The sequence below is a fragment of the Phymastichus coffea genome, unplaced genomic scaffold (genome assembly GCF_024137745.1).
Source record: "Phymastichus coffea isolate CEN01 unplaced genomic scaffold, Cenicafe_Pcof_1.1 PCOF00059, whole genome shotgun sequence".
In the NCBI taxonomy this organism is placed as follows: domain Eukaryota; kingdom Metazoa; phylum Arthropoda; class Insecta; order Hymenoptera; family Eulophidae; genus Phymastichus; species Phymastichus coffea.
In genome coordinates, this window is record NW_026706870.1 from 58039 (window position 1) to 78325 (window position 20287).

Consider the following 20287-nt stretch of genomic DNA (forward strand, 5'->3'; position numbering starts at 1 on the left):
TTATAGCTTTAGGTTTAAAATCAACGGTCGGTCGTACAATTAACGTAATAAATTTTCATGCTAAAAACATTTGAGAGAAATTTGATTTTTAGTTTCTGTTTCTTGACATTAGCGAGATACCTACGACTTGGTCCATTGCGCTGTTTTCCTTGAAACTTTAGCGCTTCTATATTATAATTTCAAATATACAGGCCTTTTACGCGACTGTTTAACGTGAACATCGGACTAATGATAGAATGTAAAATACTAATGTACCAATTATATAAATGTATATATAATAATTACAAATTCGTCCAGACATTGCAACAAATAATGCATAATCATTTGGTTTACGCGTATGCGCGTCCAAACAAATTCGGCAACAAAACAACAGCAGCGACAGGACATGCGAAAGGATGGTTTTTACGCCTGTTTTCTTTCACGTAATTAATGTTTATACCAGTGTACATGTGCTAGTCCTTTATCCATATTTATTCGTCCTATTTGCCCGCGTGTCACAGAATTCTCGGCAATTGGCACTTTGTTGCATAAAATCTTAATAGACTTTGACAAATAGACAGAACAGACATATTTCATTTGTATACCCAATGACATTATACGAGAATGATGCTTGGGCACTTAAATATTTATATATTTATATTTATAACAAATTATTTAACGTGTATTTACAGCGTAATTAATTGAGTGACAATGACGATTGTGGATTTGCTTGCTCAACGTATCAGCTCCAATTATTTAGCTATGTTCTCTTCTTTTTATAATAATTCTAAAGTTACTTTCAAAAAACAATTGACAACCACGGAGGCCATACGAAAATGTAATCGAACAGCTTCTGATACTCTCCTCCTAGTTCATTGAAACCTCTCTTAACATGGAGAGCGTGAAATTTTTGTGGCCAGAGTGTGCGTGAATTTGACGAGCGTTAAATATGTGTAACGAATCTGTATCCCGCAGAAACAGTGTGAAATCACGTTTATTATACTTTTTCACGACGCCGATAAATTCAGATGGTCTGTAACGTATTACATAGCCATTCATGGCCTATTGCTATAGACAACTATCGCGGCTCATTCACTTTTGTTGCCATTTTCACGTTCATTATCAGTAAGAAGGATTTGACGTTCAATTTTCACATCGAGATTTGTAATAAGATTTTTACACAAACTTTTCTTTAATCTAAAACATTTTTAAATACACCGAGCATCGATTGAAAAGTTAAAATTTTATTTTTGCAGATTACGTTATTATTTGTACTGTAAACGAAAACATCCGATAGATGAACGTTATTTTGATAGTGATACTCTCAAGTCTCTCTCTTTCTCGTAAAGTGTGTGTGTTTGTATGTGTGTATGTTTGAGGGTGTTATTTATGTGCTGTATAAATAAAACTTTGAAATATAACGTATAAATATACATATAACAAATTAATTTGGCGAGTAGCGTTTCGAAACGAAACAAGTGTATAAACAATCATTTTCCACTCGTTGAGTGATGTCGACACGGTAATATTGTTCGTTTAACAGTTATTCCTCCTACAATGCGTTTTGTTTTTCAAATGAATAAATGATTCGTTTGTTTGTGCTCCTCAGAGATCATGTTCGTTTATCTAATCATTAGACAGTCATCACCATTCATTATAATAACGATAATCTTCACGAGTTACAGTAGTTTGTCATTGTCGTAATAGTCGTAGGTACCATTATCAGACGCGATACAATGTACAAAGTAGTATAAAAAAAAAAACAGTTGAATAATAAAATTTGCGATATTTCATGTGCAATGTCTGCTCCCTGAGGCATCGCAATTATTCCTTCGTAATTCGCAAAAGTTTAAAGCTCTTCGCGCTCGAAGAGCTGCGTCAGTAAATTTGCCGTACTCGAAAAATACAAAATAGATGGGGCGGGGGGAAGGCTGGATTGGCGTGTGAGTGACTCTCGGCCTCGCGTCGCAGCCGCTATGACACGATTGAAAGAACGTTCGAAAAAGTACGCGTTTGCTTTAACGCTGCTCTAGTCTAAAGTCCGCTTCGGTCGTTGGATCCGATATGACCATGTCGGCGTTGGCGAGCCTCTGTAGCTCGTCCAAGTCAAGAGGATCGAGGTCCTGTCTGAGTGCATTTATGTCTTCCTGGCGCAGCGAGTTCAGGTCTTGGCCGAGCGGATCGTCCGCCGGGAAGAGATCTTGACCGAAGCCCCCCGTTATCGACGTTCCAAAGTCCTTGGCGAAGTCCGAGCTGACTAGATCGTCTGGTCCCAAAGAGCAATCTGCGCAATCGGTTAACGTTATGTTCCGCCATAAAAGAACCGTCGAAATAAGCAGTTACCAGTGAGCGTGATGGTCGGGGTATTGGGTGTTTGTGGTGTCAGCTGTTGCGTCGTCGTCGGGGTTCTCGTAGGATACGACAACTGTTGGAGCGTGCTCGAGCTGAAATAGTCGCTGTCTGCCGTACCCAGCTCGCTCGTAACGTTCAGGATGTCGCTCTGAAAAATCACAATTCGAAATTTATGGGTAAATTCGGCGCTTGGTGAACTCTCCATTTGACTCACTTGTGAATAGGCACCGGTGTGGCTGGGTGAATGGATGTACGGGCCCATCGTTTGTGGCGCAGCCGGCGAATCCATCTGTTTTCAAGATAATATCGTATTATTAACACTGTTTGACATTCGAATATGATTTTCAAACTATCCAAGAACTTTAAAGATTCATTTTTTACAAACTTTCTTAATTAAAAGAATATCAAGTTTAACGAAAAATAAGGATATTCGTAATGTAAAATACCTAAAAAAAAACAAAATCATACCAAAGAAGATCATGTTTAAAAATAAAGGAAAATCAATAATAAATAAAGGATAATTATCAAAGACAACAATAATACAAAATGAACTAATTTCGCCTGCTAAGAAAAAGCAATGATTTTCTGCAGCCATCGAACAAGCAGAACATATCGACGCTTAATAGAAGAACAGATAGAGTGTGTGAGAGAGAAAGAAAGAGAGAGATAGAGAGTCAGAGAGAGAGAGAGAGAGAGAGAGAGAGAGAGAGAGAGAGAGAGAGAGAGAGAGAGAGAGAGAGAGAGAGAGAGGCAAAGAGAAACACAAGACGCGTAAAACTGTGGGGCACGAGTGAGAAGTGAACAGAAAGTAATATATAAAAATCGAAAGTAATGAAAAACGACGTAAAAATGTCTCTAGATTCGTAAGTGTGGTAAGGGGTAGGATTTGGTTTTCACCTCGTCCAGTGGTGCATTCAAGTTATAACTGCTATCTTCGAGCTGCTGCATCATTTGCGCCCAATCCTAACGACAGCAGGCAACAACAAATAAATCTCATGAAGGCCCATAGAAACAGGTTATTGAAAAAGTAAGTTTCATTGTTTCTTTATTTTTTCTTTGTCAAACCGAGAGCAACGCGCTCATTCTCAAACTGGTCTTACTATTTCGTCTCGTTCAATCTCAAGACATAGCGCGGCCAATTGAATCAACAAACGTCTTGGAGGCAAGTTGGGCATGTGAGATATTTAAGGGAGGGCGAAAACTCGACTCCAAGCTCGCTAGCAAAGCAACGTTTGCGTAATTGATTCGTCATACTTACGACTACAATTGGGGCCTTAAGAGTGCATGAAACGAACAGTTAAACGTGTAGTGTGAATGTTAGAGCACCAGTGAAATGTAAGATTAGCCGGCGTTAGAAATGCTTGCGCTTACCATACTGAATTGCTCAAAGTCTGCGTGGACCTGATTCATGTAGACATTTTGGTCTTGTGGATCGAGCGACAACGTGGGTGGACCGTGGTGACTCGTCGGACTAGACGGCGCCGAGATGTTGTTGCTGTAGCTCAAAGGACTCCCCTGGGAATTGCAATTTCGGGGCTTGATTACCTTAGCTAGTGCAGTCGCGTTTGCTGCCAGCGAGATATCTACCTGAAACGTAAGACTAGGCGAAGATTGAGGCGAGGGTCGGTTGACCATTTGCGAGTTTCTGTACATGGTGAGCGAACTCTGGGGTGAACTTTGGTAGGTGTATTGGCTCGGTGAACTCTGCTGCTGGTGTACTTGTGCTTGCGAAGCGTTCTGAAATTAAAGAAGGCATTGAGTGCGTCGTTGCAAAGCCATCCGCAGTCAGGGGAAACGAAAACTCACCGGACTGGGAGGTCCAACAGGACTGTGTTGTTGTTGCTGCTGCTGCTGCTGCTGATAAACGTAGTGTTGACCAGGACTGTGAGCGGCAGGATGAGTTTGTTGCAGCGACGGCGACGTCGAGCCGGGTATGTTTTGTGACTGTGACTGGGGCTGCTGCTGCACTTGTTGGGGTTGCTGCTGTTGTTGCTGCGTGTAGCTTATCCTTACGTCCTGCTGCGACGAGCTTGTGTTGTTTTCCAGCGTTATACCCTGCTTCAATTACAAACGAGTTGATGTTACTTTTCCTATTCCCAGCTATCGTCTTGATTCTCGATCCGACTACTCTCGCATTCGTTATAACTGCATCTTCATCAATATACACTACTAGCTACTTGATAGATCGTTTACCGTCTATTCTTCCAACAACAATCAAACGTCTTTTTCTAATAATAATAATAATAATAATAATAATAATAATAATAATAATAATAATAATAATAATAATAATAATAATAAGCAGCTAAACAATCGTTTGCTGTCAGATACGAACATGTCACTCTCGTTTCTGGTAAAGATATATATACATATAAATAATCGTGGTTTCCATACAACATACCATATCACCGAACATCAAATCTGCTCGTTGGTTAGCGATCGTCTTTACGTGAAATAGCTCATGTACAGCAATACATCGATAAAGGGTGTATTATATTGCGCAGCATTGGGCCACCGCAAAAAGTATGCTTAACAATTGATCGATCGTGTGGCTCAAGACTCGCAGTTTCGGTCGACAATGAACGAGAATAGCAGTGGAATTGACTAACAAGTTGAAAATGCTAAGCGTTTCGGGTAAAAAACGTCTACTAACCTTGCAGGAATGTAGAAACCTATGGTTAACAGGCACCGATAAATGATTCTGCAAAATAATATAAAACTTCTACAACCAAGGCAAAAATAAAAGTGAATAAGCTAAAAAGATAAATAAAAATTTGCACGAAAGCTGTTAAAAACTGAACGATTACTAATAAAAACGCGAAATAAAACTAGTATTAATAATGATGGTAATGACGATGATGACGATGATGAGAAGTGACGCACAGTACAAAAAAACAAACGCGGAAATCGACAGGGAAACAGTCAAGAAAATAGAGACACGGTGAAGATGGAGGCATGCACTGGTGGAGAGCGCGAGGGCTGACACAACCAGGGTAAGGAGCCCGCGTGCTCCTCGTTCGGTCGCTTTTCCTCGAGCGCTTGCGTAATCATCCGCTGTTCCGTCGTTTCCGCTGAGGCGGCGTAGCAAAGCCGCGGCATACAGCTACCATGTCTATCGGCATCGAGCGACAGTGAAAGAGTGTGGGACACAGGGCGTGTGTGTATGTGTGTGTGTGTGTGTGTGTGCGTGTGTGCGTGCGCGCGCGGCAGCAAGGTGAACGATCAGCGTGACTTCGTGCGTGAGTGTACGAGTGGAGGTGGGCGAGGAGCGGAGTCGATGGCGGAGAGAAGCCGAAAAGCTATATGCACAGTCTATTTATAAGCGTTGGCAAGGATATTTACTTGGACGCTTGGCGGGCTGTGATCCTGCGTTAAGGATAGCCTTCCAGCTTGGGCCAAGCTGGTTGGCGACAGGGTGGTGGGACTGCTCGTTTGAGGACTCTGCAATAGACGACAGCACAGACCGTAAATTCATTTGTCGATCAGTCGACTACGTCGTCGGATCTGCTTATCTATGCCTTGGTGGGTTCGCTACGTCGTCGCGTCGCTTTTTTTATTTCTCCCCTAACAACCGCCGTTCGACCAGTTTTCAATCACGCGGAAGCGCAGGCGCTCGTGTGCAAGGTGCAGAAATTTTCATGTGACATTATAGATACAATATGTATAAAAGTATAAATATATATATATATGTGTGTGTGTATGTCCTGTATAGTAATACGAAAACAGACACACTGGACACAAACGAAAGAGAGTAAATAATGAGTAAGCAATGACTCGTCAACGTTAGTACAAAATACCATAGAGAATGGAGTATATATATATAAAGTATTGCGAGTATAGATAGCATGTAGTAGATAATCGAGTCGAATGGCGGCTTTCTGCTCGACAAACGATGATGAGTAAATGCAGTCGTCGCAAGAGAGAGAAAGAGAGAGAGAGATAGAGAGAGAGAGAGAGAGAGAGAGAGAGAGAGAGAGAGAGAGAGAGAGAGAGAGAGAGAGAGAGAGAGAGAGAGAGAGAGAGAGAGAGAGAGAGAGAGAGTGCAAGCAAGCGGGGCACGTACGTTGCTGTAGGGCGAGCCGGCGCTCGAGTGGTCCTCCTGGTCGAGGGGCGTGTGCAGCGGCGCGGGGAAGTGCACGTTGCTGAGGTCCGGCAGCGAGCCCGTGTTGTTGCCGATGGGTATCTGCGCGCCCGGCTGCGTGCCGCTCAGGTGCACACTGCATGGAAGAACGAGACAGGGTGGTTAGCCGGCTATCGGTCGTCAGGGGGTGGGGGGCGGTAGGGCAGGAGCAACTCACTTGATGCCGGGCACGCGCGGCATGTCGCAGGAGGAGCGCGGCCGTTCGATGAAGGCCTGGTGGTGGTGGTGGTGGTGGTGATGGTGGTGCAGGTTGCCGTCCCGGTTGTCGGGGCCCGAGCCGGCGTGGCCGCCGCGCTGCTGATCTGTGGGGTCAGAGACGGAGGAGAGCGTCAGCGGGACGTTGGCTCGCCAGCCGCTCGGCCGAGTGGCAAACTCACAGGCGTCGCTGCCCCGGCGGTGGCCGGCCATCGACTGCCCGGCCTGGCAGGCCTCGTTGGCGCTCTGGTGCAGCGCCGAGTCGGAGTTGGTGCGCCTCCAGGTCTCGGGGTTGGGCGGCGACAGGTAGGGCACGCCGCTGTAGGGCGAGGTGTCGTGGCGCTTCTCGATCGGCCGCGAGCGCATCGGGCCCACGCTGCCAGTGCTGCGGCGCTCCTGCAAGCCGGCCTGACGCTCCCGCGGCTGATGCTGCTGCGACTGGTAGACCGCCGCCGCCGCCGCCGCCGCCGCCACTGCGGCCGATTGCTGGCCGACGCTCTGCTGCTGCTGTTGCTGCTGCTGCTGTTGCTGATTGTATTCCTCCAGGTTGCTCAGCGCCGTCTGCGGGGAAACTCGTGGTCATTGGCTGTCTCGCTCGCCGGTTGCCTCGAAGAGTCCGGCCGATCGATATCTGGCGCCGGTCACCTTCGAGCCAGCCAGCGCTTCCTTCGACGAACAATCAACAGTGCACGCACACATACAGCGCATGTCAATACAGCAAGTGTGTACGCGGCAATAATACAAATAATTCAACTGGAAGGCGAGGCGCAGTTCGGCAAGGCCGAGCGAGAGGCGGCCGAGTGTCGGCGGGCGAAGGGGCAGAACGAGACGGCGATGCCTGCGATTAGGCAGATAGCTGGCAATCGGGCGGTCGGAGCGCGGCGAGCCAAATTAACGGCCTGCCAGCCGTCGTAACGAGCGCGCGCAACGCTTCCGCCTCGGCGGCGCGCAATCGGGAGATCGGCCGGTGAGCGCGGAGGCACGTGGGCCAGGGGCAGCCAGCGACCAAGAGACGCCGCGGATCAATACTCGGTGCGGGTACCTGTGGCTGCACTCCCCCCCCCCCCCCCCCCCCGCCCCTCCCGCCACCGTCGCTCAGCCCCCCAATCCCGCGCTCGCCAACTCCGCTCCTCGTCGGCGTCGACCTTGGCCCTGAGGTCCGTCGCCGTTGCGCAAGCGACGCGCACCTTGCACTTGAGAGCCACGGGCAGGATGCGGCCAAGGTCGGGCTCGCGCAACGTCTTCCGCGCGCGACGATGCCTGGCATTAGCCGAGGCTGCCCGCCCACATCCCGTGGCGCGGCGCGCCTACAAAAGCGCGCACCGCGGCCGGCCGGGCGCTTGCTTCGCCTCGCTCCCGCCCGAAGCCACCGCGACGAGATGGACCGGCACCTGGTGACCCCGCTGGCGCTCACGCTGACGCTGCTGCTGCTGCTGCGCGGCCCGCTGCTCGTCGGCGCAGGGGTGAGTGCCCGGGGCGCGCGCGCCGCTCCGGCCAGTCTGACCTTCGAGTCTGTTGCAGCCGCCTGACTGGATCAGCCCCGAGATACTGGAGATGGTGCAGGCGGACAAGGCGCGCTGCATGGGCGAGCACGGCACCACCGAGGGTAACTATGGGCCCCGAGCGCTCGCCGCGACCCACTAACCCGCCGATCGTTGCAGCGCTTATCGAGGAGGTCAACCAGGGCCACCTGCCCGATGACAAGGCCATCACCTGCTACATGTACTGCCTGTTCGAGGCCTTCAGCCTGGTGGGTGGTCGCGCTCGGCTCCCCGCGAGAGCCCACCCTCCCGCCCCCCGCCCTTCGCGGCACGCGCGCGCGCTAACCCCCGTGTCTCTCGGCCCGCAGGTGGACGAGGACGGCGAGCTCGAGGTCGAGATGCTGGTGGGCTTCCTGCCGGAGAACATGCAGGGGGTGGCCAGCGAACTGATCGACGCGTGCGCCAAGGAGCAGGGCACCGACGTCTGCAACAAGATGTACGTGGTGGCCAAGTGCGTGCAGCAGAGGCGCCCCGACGTGAGTACCCCCCGGCGGCCCGGCCGCTTGCCCGCCGACCACCCGCCACTCAGCTACCCGCTTGCTCTCTGCGCAGCTCTGGTTCATGATCTGAGCGCTGCGCGCTGTCGCCGCCGCCGCTCGCTGAGCTGCGCCTCCGCTGCTGTCGACGCGTCGAGGCCGCGCTCGCCAATGTACAACCAAACCATGATCGCAATAAACGAGAGCAACAAACAAAAACCGAGAGAACGGGTGAACGAAAGAGGGGGTCCGGCGAGGGGTTTGGGGGGTGGGGGTCGAGAGAGGAGGCGGATAATGCCGAGAGCGAGTGCTTGGGCTGTGTATGCGAATGCGCTGCTTGCTGTGCTTTTGAGACCTTGAGCTCGTAAGAGTGCACGGCGAGCGCCTGGGCCGCCGCCGAGTCCTGGGCCGCGCGCTGGTTCACGTTGGGCAGCGAGCCGCCGTACTGGTTGCCCAGGCTGATGTGCAGGTGCTTGCCGCCCGACTGCGGCGGGCTGGCGCCGGCGCTCTTCACCGACAGCGGCCTGCCGCCGGGGGTCGTGGCCGTGGAGGCGGCCGCAGCCGCCGCCTGCTGCTGCGGCGCCGTGCCCGGCTGGGCCGCGTCCTGGCTGCCGCCGCGGCTCCGGCTCGTCGGACTGGTGCTGGTCGAGGCCGCCTTCTGCCGACATCCAACAAGCATCCGGTTCAGCGCCGATTGGCCGCGCCGGCGGTGGCTGCGCGATCGGCGGATCGACGAGCGCGCGGGGGAGGCGCGCGGCGCTACAGGGAACAGGTTCGCGCGCGCGTTGCGGCGGCTCCGGCGGCGCGGCCGCGGGGCGGGGGGAGGGGTGGGGGAGCGGACAGCTGGCGGTGCGGCAGGGCAGGGACGGGGGAGGGCATGCGCGGCGCGCGCGCAGCCCGACGGCACAACACATAGACTTACCCGGTTGGTCACGTCGGAGACCTCCTTCATGATCTGCTCGAAGCGCGCCGACTCCTCGGCCTCGCGCTGGTTCAGCAGCGCGATCTTCTCGCTGAATTTGCGCGGGCTCGCCATCCTCGGGGCCGCTCGCGGGCCGCCGCCTAGTCGCTGCGATCAAGCGCGCCCGGTCGGCCGCGAAAGCTCGTCGCTGCACTGCCGCCCGTTCGGGCCGCCGCTGGCCAGGCGCGCAGCGCCCTCTGGCCTCTCTGCGCTCGCTGCTGCTGTTGCTGCGCTGCTACTGCTGCTGCTGCTATTGCTGCTGACGGCGACGATGCCCGGTTTCCTCGCCGCTGCCTCGCTGACTGCTGCTGCTACTGCTGCTGCTAGCACTCCGCGGCACCACTGCGCGATACGCACATACGCGCGCCACGGTGGTACACAGTTCTGGCTCGCGCTCTTTATCTCTCCCTCTCTCTCGCGAGCCTCTCGCTGCTGCGGCTGCTGTTGGCGTAGCTACGACTCGACTCACTGCTGCTGCCGCCGCCGCCGTCGCTTCGTATCTGGCATCCTGCGGCACGACCTCGGAGCTCGAGCCCGCGATCCTCGGTCTGCCAGGAACTGTGCGGACGCGCAGTCTCGGGCGCTGCTGCTGCTGCTGCTGCTCTGGACTCGCAACTAATTGCAGTGTGCGCAGCAGGGGAACTCGCGCGACGACTCGACAACAACAACAAAACGAGTGCTGCGCGCGCGCCACAGCCAGTCAGCCACAAACAACACGAACACGCACGCACTCGCGCACTCCTCTCCACTTCTCGCCACGCCGCTGCTGCTGCTGCTGCCTATGTCTGCCCCTGCCTGCCAGCTCCTCCTCTGCGGGTACTGACACGCACTGTACATAACTGCTGCTGCCGCTGCGCTCGCCGCTGCCGACCGCCAATGCCCTACCGCCGCTGTCCCCACCGCCCGTCGTTTCCTTTATCGTGCTCCCGCGCAACATTCGTGCTCGGGCTGTCGAGTGTCGACTTCGTGCCTCTGCGCTTCCTATCCTATCGCACTTTTCAAATCCCGCCGTTTTCATTGTCCTTCCTTTACAATTCTCTCTTTCTCTTTCGCTCGGTATTTTTTCAATTCCTACTTGTTTTCTCAATAATCTCTTTTACGAAGACAATGTTGAAGTTGTTTCTTTTTTATAACTCGTAAAAAAGTGATAAAGTTAATACAAATCATTCCGCGAGATATGTGACGTTATCCCAAAACGTCAAGTTTTAATTTTTTTTCCTTGCGAATACAATTATTAACAATCTTATTCAGCCATATAATTGATTTTCTGTTTTATCGAAAGTCCGTCAAATATAAAACTTGCAAATAATGTATACAAATGTGATGATTTTTTCTTTATGTTTTTGAGTTTGTTTGGAGTTACTGATGGATTCACTTTATTTATATCAATTTACCTGGACTGCATTACTTCATAATCTCAAAGTTAATCCCATCACGCGACAATTAAGACTTGAATTTCAAATCATTTCTAGTTACAGTTGAAGGTTATGAATAATTTACATTGATTAAATATTAATTATATTCGAAGCCATATTTTTACATATACATTATATTTTGATTTTCATGAATGAATTTAGTCATTGTTAGAAACTGTCATTTAAAAATGGCGGATGTCTAAAATCGCAGACTAGAACCGCCATCTTCAGGAAAGCATGAAAAATTTAGAAATTGATGTATATATATGCATACATTTTCGTAGAGTTCCGCGTGATCTCTTTCTTTCTCAAACATCCACATGATACGACAATGTTTCGCTCTCTTTCCTTTTTCTATGGGCCAACAGGCGCGTTTTCATGGAGGACACTAAACTGTGAAGTGAAGGGATGCGAGGTGCCTGTATATGTATATATATATATATATATATTTGTAAGTCGTGAAAATGTATAGTGTTTACTTTTACAGCTGCCATCATAAGATATAGTCGCTTTTTCAACGTTCTTAAAATTTCATCGTTACGCTAAACGCTTAAAAATTTATTTTTTTTAAATAGTGTCATTCGGAGTGCAATTGAAGGTGATCTTGAAATCAAGTGCAATTTTTTTGAAAAAGCTTTGTTTTCAGTGGTCGCCACTGTAGCTTTATAGGTCATGTGCTAGTTTGCGAGGTTAGAATGGTTAATTTCACGCGTGTATACATTTTAATGTGAGAAGCTACTGTTGAGTGCATCGGTGCATCGAAGTCTACTCGGAATGACGAGGTGTAGAAACATTATAAAAAAGTAAATATTTAATTGCAGGTAGGCGGGCTAGTGTGAGAATGGGTTCTAGGGCACAAGCTACTCGACCAATGGATACGAGATCCAAGCAAACCCTATTCGGCGAGAATCGTGCATCTCTTTGTCGGCTACTTCATGAACAAGATCGCTGCAGAGAAGTTTTGGAGTTTAGGCAGAATAATAATAAAAATAGTAATTATAGTAATAAAGAAGAACGATGAAAAGAAGCAAGCAGAACAGCAGCGGTAGCAGTTTCGACATAACCGAACTGGACGAGAACCTTATTAAGTTGCTGGTCAAGCTGTCGCCGCCTTCATCCTGTGTCCAGGAGCTGATGGACGATAACGAACAAGCCTTTGGTGGTTGTGATACCACTTTGAAAACCCACGAAAGAGTGGCCACAGCCATTCTCGACCCGGACAACGATGACGGTGATGTGGACGAATTTTCAAGTCGATCGTTACACAGCTATGTCAAGAGTCATATAAATGACTACACCAGACCAGCTTACCAGGAGGATCCAGTTATTGTAGCTGCAGCTGCAGCTGCTGCAGCAGTTAAATTTCGTTCAAACTATCTACCTCCTATTGGAGTTTTTTGGGACATTGAAAACTGCCAGGTAAGTTTATCTTTACCTACTGGTAAACCTTTTCCCTTGTAACTGCTTATGTATCCATGTTTGTGTTACAGGTTCCAAAAGGTCGTTCTGCTATGGCAGTCACTCGAGTTATTAGAGACAAATTCTTTCAAGGTTATAAAGAAGCTGAATTCATGGTTGTTTGTGATGTACAGAAAGAAAATAAGCAGATCATACAAGAGCTAAATGATGCTCAAGTTGATCTAATACATGTGTCCTCTACCAGCAAGAATGCTGCTGATGAGAAGCTTAGACAATCTATAAGACGATTTGCTGATACGCATGGTAGTCCAGCTGCAATTGTCTTGATATCTGGAGATATTGATTTTGCAGCTGACCTAAGTGATTTGCGTCATCGTAAAAAGATTTATGTTATTTTATTGCACAAAGAAAATACTTCAGAAGCTTTAATTTTATGTTCTGATGAGCATTATGATTTTACCAAACTACTGGAGCCACTTCCAGCTAGGACGCCGTCCAAAGTAAATACAAATTCAATAATTATTCTGTTGGTTCTATTCCAAGAACTCTTAATAAAAATATAATTTTCAGATGGCAGAGTCGTATGACCTTTTAGTTTATAATCTTCCTGAAGACAAAGACGTAATTGGTATAAAACGCCGATTAAAACAATTATCAAATAATTGCGGTGGACGAGTTGTCCAAATTCGCTCAAACGTAGCTGTTTTACGTTTTTGCTCCAAAGAATCAGCTGACAGGTAAATACTGTAATCTTTTTAAATAACCCTCGCAAAATAAATGTCTAATGATAGCGGCAACGCTGCGTTTGCGCTACCTATCAATAACGATAATAGACGCTAAGCATCTATTTTGCTTGCTATCCAGCGAATCATTTGTCAGATTTACGGGTAAAGCAGATTTCCCGCGAATTTTTCTTTCCACCCGCGACAATGGCAACATTGCAATTGTTGTCTCTTCGAATCATTGGCTTACGTATCGAGGAAAAATCACGCAAGTGGGGACGATCTCTGACCGTTGGAGATTTAAAGTCGAATATCTTCTCAGCAGTCTAGACGATAAAACTTCGTGTGTTTCAAAAGGCTTGGCGTTCTCTTGCTACCTGGTCGATTTTTGTAACAAAGACGAACTGTAATAACCACATTTTTCACTGTGATAATCGTAAGTGCTGACGGATCTCACGTGCTTGACAGCAATCTCTTACTCGGTTTTTCGAATAACTAACATTGTAGTTGCGAAAACGTTTATGTTAACGAACTAACAACTCCATTTTTCTTTGTTTTTCGTTTTCAGAGCCCAGAAACGCATGCATGGCAAATACATCTACGATTCCAAGATTGTCGTAAAATTTTTAAAGGAAAACAACACCAACTGCGCTTCAAAATTACAAGGTATTTATCAAATTTATGTTTACTTTCAGAATTTCTTGCTTTGAGTTTACTTCTTGATGACCTTCACGTGATTTGCCCCTTCTTATTCTTCTACCCAAATGCTTCCAAGGCAATGTGTGTGTGAATCTGTATTTATATTGATTTGAATTGTAGTGCTTATGTAATTGTGTTATATTTCTCAGACAATAACATTGTTCAAGAGACTACAGCCAGTGATACAGAGGCCAACAACGATAATCCTAATGAAATGTTTGGAGTGGCAAGTTCAATGTTAGGAGCAAGAAGTCTTCCAGGGACTCCTCATTATCCAACTACTTCTCCAGTTTCAGTCAATTGTTCCAACTGGACTGGAATGCATTGTGGCCCTCAAGGGTAATTATTTGTATTTCATGCTTTGATATAACCAAAATGCAAGCCTAATTTTAATATGATGTTACATCGAGATTGAACTTTTGAGTCATGGGTTGATTCATTACCAAATCCCCATTGATTCGAGTAATGATCTTAGGAAGCTTTGATCTTATCTGATTTAATCTTTATTCTATCATTTGAATGAATGACTGTGTATAAGGTTGTAAAAGAATTTCATTCATTATTTCAGACTGTTTCCACCACCACCACCATTTGCTAGACCATACATGCCTGTGGATACTTGCAAATCTTATTCTGGATATGGTAGAAGCCAATCACCTCAAGTTTGGCAAATGATGAATTCTCAGCAGCAAGGAAATCGTTACAGAGATGAACGCTGTAAAGTAAGTATATTCTTAATAGACTACTATTTTTATGAATACTTTATTTTGTGAGATATTTGTTTCTTCAGCAGGCCCAAGAGTGCAGTAATGCTGAGCCAGGCATCTTCCGCTCTGGCAAAGGGCCATCAGCATATATGAGAGGAAATTCTGTTTTTTCTCAACAGGCTGACTGGAATGCATCCAGAGCACCATGGCCAGTACCAACAAATCATCGAGGAACAGGTATACAACATGATTATTTCGATAATAACTCTACAGAACATTGCAGTTCTTATACAATTGAAATACATGTTTAATTTGTTAATACAGTATTCAATCAATCTCACAAGCGCAGAAGTCCATCTCCCATGTATGCAGCTCAAAATCAAGATACCACACACTGGAATGGACAAGTAAGAAGAAATGACCGCACCCCATCACCATACGATTCTGCTTCTATGCCCAGTGGCATTCAACGAATTTCTCCGTATCGGCACAGTGACGCTGAAAGTGAAGAAGTTGAAAATTTCTTTAGTCCAATCAACAATCGAAATAACTGTGGTTCATCGAATGGTGCATACGTACCTATCGAACTTCAGGTTTCAAATTTGGATCAAAATATCGATCCAAAAGATATGAAGCGTATTTTATCGTCTATATTAATGGAACACGTTAAAGTAAGATGAGTTTTAAAAATTAAAAGAAGTATGTGTGGTAACAGTGATGAATGGATTGATTGATTTGCCATCTTTTCGTAGGTGTTGCAAGTTTCAGTTTTTGTACAATCGGATGGTAACTTGGTAGCAAATGTAAAAGTGCCTTCGTTACCAGAAGCACAGTATACAATATCACAGCTGCATCGCCGTAAAATAGGATTCAAACGGATATTGATATCCTACCTGCATAGTAGTGGTCCAAATCCACAAATTGTTCGATCGCAAATTGTGATGTTGCTGCAGGAAGTTCCAGGGCATAAACTGCCATTATTCAAATTTCGTGAAATGTACGAAAGCCGATTTATGATGTCGATCAGTATTTCTGAGTTGTACAAAATGAAGGACGTGTGCATAATTACTGATGATCCAAGTGGACGATTAGTTTCCCTCAACCCTGATCATCGAAATACACCGTCGCCAAGTTTAAACACTACCTTGGTAAATAACTAGCAATTATTTCAACTTTTACCCTTTTGTTGTATCTATATGATGAAAGCTGGCCGAGTTTGAGTGGTCGCTGCTCGGTAGGTTGAGCATTTTGTTCCCTGCTGCTTCGAATCGACAATGATTACAATTCCCTAAAGCGATTTGATTAGCTGAATTTCTAGAGTAAACTTTCGAAACAACTTGAGTACAATTGCAGGTTCATAAAAATTTTTTTGTTCGCTAGGATGCTCAATCGTCAATGGAATTGCCTTATTGTGTACTCCACGCCCAGAAGCCATGGACAGATAAAGGATGGGCAGAGCAAGAAATGGCTCCTTTGCCAAACGTCAGTATATCGTTGAAGCTGCTCTCTGAAAGAGTGCACAAGCTTTTAATTACGCATTCTGGCTGTTTACCATTGCCAACTTTTCCGAGTTGCTATGAAGCCGAATTTAATGAATCAATTCAAGTCGACGAAAACGGCGTGCCACTCGAACACTTGATGTCTTGTATATCAACAGTGGAATTGAAACAAGGCCTAGGAAGCGTGAAGCATATAGTTTGGTCAACCAACAAAAACAACGACGAAAGTAACGAAGGTATTAGCAAGTTTCCGATAATATTTCAAGGTTATTAAATGCACGCAAATATCTAAAAGAAGCGCTTTTCATGTTTACAGAAAATAATTCGCCGCTAGCCAATCAATTGGCTTTATTCAGTCGAGAATCAGTTGACCTCCTGAAAACGGCTCCGCATTGCCAATTGCCGTTCAATCGTTTCATCCCAGCGTATCATCGTCACTTCGGAAGACAATGCCGAGTTGCTGATTATGGGTTTACAAAATTGATCGAGTTACTCGAGGCTTTAACCCACTCCGTGCAGGTAAGACTTACAAGCTTATAAGCTGTTAATGCCGATTCAGTTGATAATGAATATGTGATTTGATATGCAGGTTATGGGAGAGGGAAATAAACGCGTAGTCACTTTGTCTCATCGTGCTCAAGTTCGTCGTTTCACCTCGGACCTACTTCGCATTTTGAAATCTCAAGCCAGCAAGCAAGTGACTTTTTCGGAATTCCCTAAAGTGTACACCAGAGTGTTTGGGAAACCGTGGGATGTCACGGACTATGGAGTCTGCGAAATTGATGACATCCTTAAAGGAGTTTCGGAAACCATCGTCGTGGTAACCAGTTGTAAAGATGGTAACGATCGTATGATTTCTATTCCCAAACGTGAACGAACACCGGAAGAAATTGAAAGAACTATGCAATTCGCTACAGAGGTAATTATATTTTTCTCCATATTCTAACCTTTAAATCGTATCTTCGGGTATTGTTTCCAACTCTCATGCGAAAAGGCTTGTTGACGAAACTCGTTAAGTATTCGCATTTAGCTCATGCCGTAAGCTTCTCGTTTCGTCAAAAAAGTCTTTGCGTATCCGTTAGAAAATGTACTATTTTAATTGCTTTATGGGGTTGTGCTACTAGTACTACATAAACTTGATGTTATAATTGTTTAGGTGGTCGAGCTTTTAAAACACGTTCCACAACAAAAAATGCTATTTACCAAGTTCGTCCCATCTTATCACCACCACTTTGGTCATCAATGTCGAGTTTCCGATTACGGATTTTCCAAACTTATCGAGCTATTCGAAGCAATACCAGAAGTTGTCAAAGTCGAAGAAGAAAATGGTGGAGAGAGAGTCATTTCGTTAACAAAAAAAGAAGGACTTCAAGTCTTGGGAGAACAATTGAATACATTGATTTCACGTTATGGCAATTCATCAACTGGACAGCTTAACGTATCGAATATAGCTCAAACGTTCCTCCAAGAATATGGATATGCCTTACGTCCGGAACATTTCAACTGCAACTCGATGTTGGAACTTATGGAAAAATTTGAAGGCACAGTCAAGGTAAAATCCAAGGTCTACTTTTAGTTAGTGCATAATCACATCTAATTTTTACTTAAATGTTTGCAGATTGTGAATACGAAAAGTGGTGTTGCTATTGAGTCCATTGACAAAGACCATATTCAGCAATTAGGTCTAGAATGTCGAAGAGTACTCATGAGCGCTCCTGATTTCAGTCTAACAGTCAATGACTTTAAACAAAGTTATCAAAAAATATTTAATAAAACTTGCACCATTGAAACATACGTGCACAGTCTAAGCGCTTTTATACGTGTAAGAACATGCTGAAAAATTCCAAATATTTCCGAACTTATATTTGAATTTTCTTACAGATTTTTTCACTAAATGAACAGTGTTTCATTGAATTAACTCCGTTGCAAAAATTTGCTTGCAATGTTCAACGTGTACTTATGCAGTCTAATGGCAAAATGAATATCTCGCAATTTGAGGGAGCTTATTTAAAAATCACTGGAGTTGCTTGCAGAGCTGCTATGTACGGTTATCCTACGGTATATGCTCTTCTACGCGCAATCCCGTGTACAGTCATTGTTAAAGATATGCGTTACAAGAGAAAAATAGTTCAGTTGAACAAGAAACTCATAAGTAAGTACAAAATTTTGTTTCGCGATTAGTACTAGTTAACAATAGACGTAAATAATTTTAAATTATTTGTATTTTACAGCAGCTGGATTATTACCAACTACATTCACAATGTCTCCTTCACCGGTTCAAGATACAGACTCGAGTAATGAATCTATCGAAAATGATTCATTTCTAAGCAAGTCCAGTTTATCTTCAAGTGTGAATGAGAAAGCAGAATTGAACAATTCGCATCAAATGTCTTCAAGTAAGGATTCAGGCACCTGGGAAAACAAATCGAATCATTGGACTCCTAATAATTCTGCCGATGCACAAAAGTGGCCAGAAGCAGAAAACAAAAGTACCGAGTTAAATAATGTGGACAAAACATCAAACACGTTTCCGCCACCTCCATTAAAACCGGATTCACCAGTAATATATTACTCTTAAGTTTTCTTATACTTAGTGAAAATGATATTTTTTATATAAACACGGTCATTTTAGGACTCTGTAGCTCCTTCTAGTCGTACTTCTATCTGGGACACTCCGCCTCAATTTTACAGCAAACAAAGGTCTAATTACGTTAAAGTGGAGGTGAGAATTTGATTCTACGTTTATATTAAAAGCTTAATTTATGACAAATAATTAATTATGTGTAGTTACCACCTATGAGTCTGTCGCCATTGAAGAAATACGGCCATGAGCTTGTTGGTGTAGTGTCGCCTTCGTATCTCAAATATTCCTATTACAATCCTTTGATTTGCTGGAAGACGCCTATTTTCGTTAAGGATTCCAATTCATCGTCTGTAGTTGCTCCGCATCCTTCTGAATTACCATTACCCTCGATGTCCTTTACACCGAAGAAGAGCGCCACTAGACAAAGCTCTCCAGTTAATAATACTATGCTATCCTCGCCTGTTTCCTCAAAGAAAGGCCAACTTAATGTGAATGATAACTCGAACAGAATCAATGATACTACACCTAGTAAACGATGTGAGTCTTTGTTTTTATATTGAACTTTCTGCTGCGATAGATGTTATGTTTTAGTGACTGCTTTTGGTTTTACAGTGTATTTTGGAAAGTGTCGCCTAGCTGCCCAGTTCAATCAGCCGTCGTTTGATTCATAAAATATCAACACATATGGGTAGACTAATCACTTTCATGCGTTCATATAAAAATATCAAATGCAAATACTGTTAAGAAAGTAAGTTAGATTTTATTTTTCTAAGTATTCGAAAACCAATCGTTGGAATAGTCTAACTATAGATACTTAGATTGAATTTTAATTGTCAACTTCTGTTAACCATCCATGATATTTCGTCTAGACTGTTGTTCTTGCGGTTACCTTGAGCGATATTGAGATTGAAAATAGTTCAAATGAGTTAATAAAGTCTTATTTATTGAAGATCCAATTTACGGATCAAGCAGCATTTCCTCGTCTGTGATAAACGATTTTGTACCGATTGATTCATGTATAAATTTAAATAGGCTTCTTAAGTCGAATGCGTGTTTGTTTTTGAATCGATTTTAGTTGCAAACTTATTTTTGTAAAGATATTTTTTTATTACTTTACTACGAGAGAATGCAATTTTTTAGTGACTGTATGAAGGTAACGTTTTAATACAATAATATAACCAATTACAAAACGATGTATGATTGAGCTAAGTTTCTCAAAAAAGTATTTAAATAATTATGAAAACAAACTTATATTGAAGTGATAATTTTTAATACTAAATAACTATGCGAATGTGGAAATAAACACAGACAATTTTAATTTGCAAATAAGTATTTTTTAAAATTTGTTTTCATCAGTTGTCCAAAACGGTGAAACGTCCAGAGCGATTGAACGTTTCCTTTGATTAACAAGATTCATAGTATTTTTTCTTTTGCGAAAAAGGAGCAATTATGGGATTGATGAGAATGAAAACATGTGTATTAAGAATGTGAGATTATGTGGTCATTGTTATTGTCTTAATTTAAATATCATGAACGTGTTCTTTTCAGGTTTTTGAATAATTGAAAGTGTACAATATTATTAATTGATTCAAAATTC

At 44.9% G+C, this 20287-nt stretch overlaps 3 protein-coding genes across 12 annotated transcripts; 2 read left to right on the forward strand and 1 right to left on the reverse strand.

Annotated features, from left to right (window-relative positions):
* Nucleotides 1-1988: 1988 nt before the first annotated feature.
* Nucleotides 1989-10910, reverse strand: LOC131666515 (CREB-regulated transcription coactivator 1-like). Of its 10 annotated transcripts, none has more exons than XM_058939253.1 (15): nucleotides 9607-10910; nucleotides 9040-9342; nucleotides 6850-7228; nucleotides 6630-6774; nucleotides 6395-6548; nucleotides 5674-5772; nucleotides 4985-5032; nucleotides 4138-4386; nucleotides 3919-4068; nucleotides 3703-3846; nucleotides 3590-3604; nucleotides 3229-3294; nucleotides 2546-2620; nucleotides 2323-2479; nucleotides 1989-2263 (listed from the first exon to the last, which is right to left on the reverse strand). In XM_058939253.1, exons 1-15 carry the CDS (start codon nucleotides 9718-9720, stop codon nucleotides 1998-2000), a joined length of 2364 nt encoding a protein of 787 aa, XP_058795236.1. In that variant the 5' UTR covers nucleotides 9721-10910; the 3' UTR covers nucleotides 1989-1997. The 10 variants fall into 10 exon arrangements, with proteins under 10 accessions (XP_058795236.1, XP_058795235.1, XP_058795242.1 ...); XM_058939252.1 differs by having other exon boundaries at nucleotides 4138-4389; nucleotides 9607-10909; XM_058939259.1 differs by lacking the exon at nucleotides 5674-5772 and having other exon boundaries at nucleotides 9607-10909.
* LOC131666518 (general odorant-binding protein 69a-like) lies at nucleotides 7974-8903 on the forward strand. Its single transcript, XM_058939266.1, has 5 exons — nucleotides 7974-8130; nucleotides 8189-8273; nucleotides 8329-8417; nucleotides 8517-8684; nucleotides 8761-8903. The coding sequence occupies exons 1-5, from the start codon at nucleotides 8047-8049 to the stop codon at nucleotides 8776-8778; spliced, it is 444 nt and encodes a 147-aa protein (XP_058795249.1). The 5' UTR covers nucleotides 7974-8046; the 3' UTR covers nucleotides 8779-8903.
* A 971-nt stretch (nucleotides 10911-11881) lies between the features above and the next one.
* LOC131666544 (meiosis regulator and mRNA stability factor 1) lies at nucleotides 11882-20203 on the forward strand. Its single transcript, XM_058939318.1, has 19 exons — nucleotides 11882-12479; nucleotides 12551-12979; nucleotides 13050-13216; nucleotides 13770-13867; nucleotides 14050-14239; nucleotides 14469-14622; nucleotides 14691-14844; nucleotides 14932-15278; nucleotides 15360-15755; nucleotides 15988-16342; nucleotides 16423-16625; nucleotides 16696-17025; nucleotides 17263-17658; nucleotides 17725-17928; nucleotides 17988-18258; nucleotides 18338-18666; nucleotides 18739-18828; nucleotides 18894-19227; nucleotides 19303-20203. Exons 1-19 carry the CDS (start codon nucleotides 12078-12080, stop codon nucleotides 19359-19361), a joined length of 4908 nt encoding a protein of 1635 aa, XP_058795301.1. The 5' UTR covers nucleotides 11882-12077; the 3' UTR covers nucleotides 19362-20203.
* Nucleotides 20204-20287: the final 84 nt, after the last annotated feature.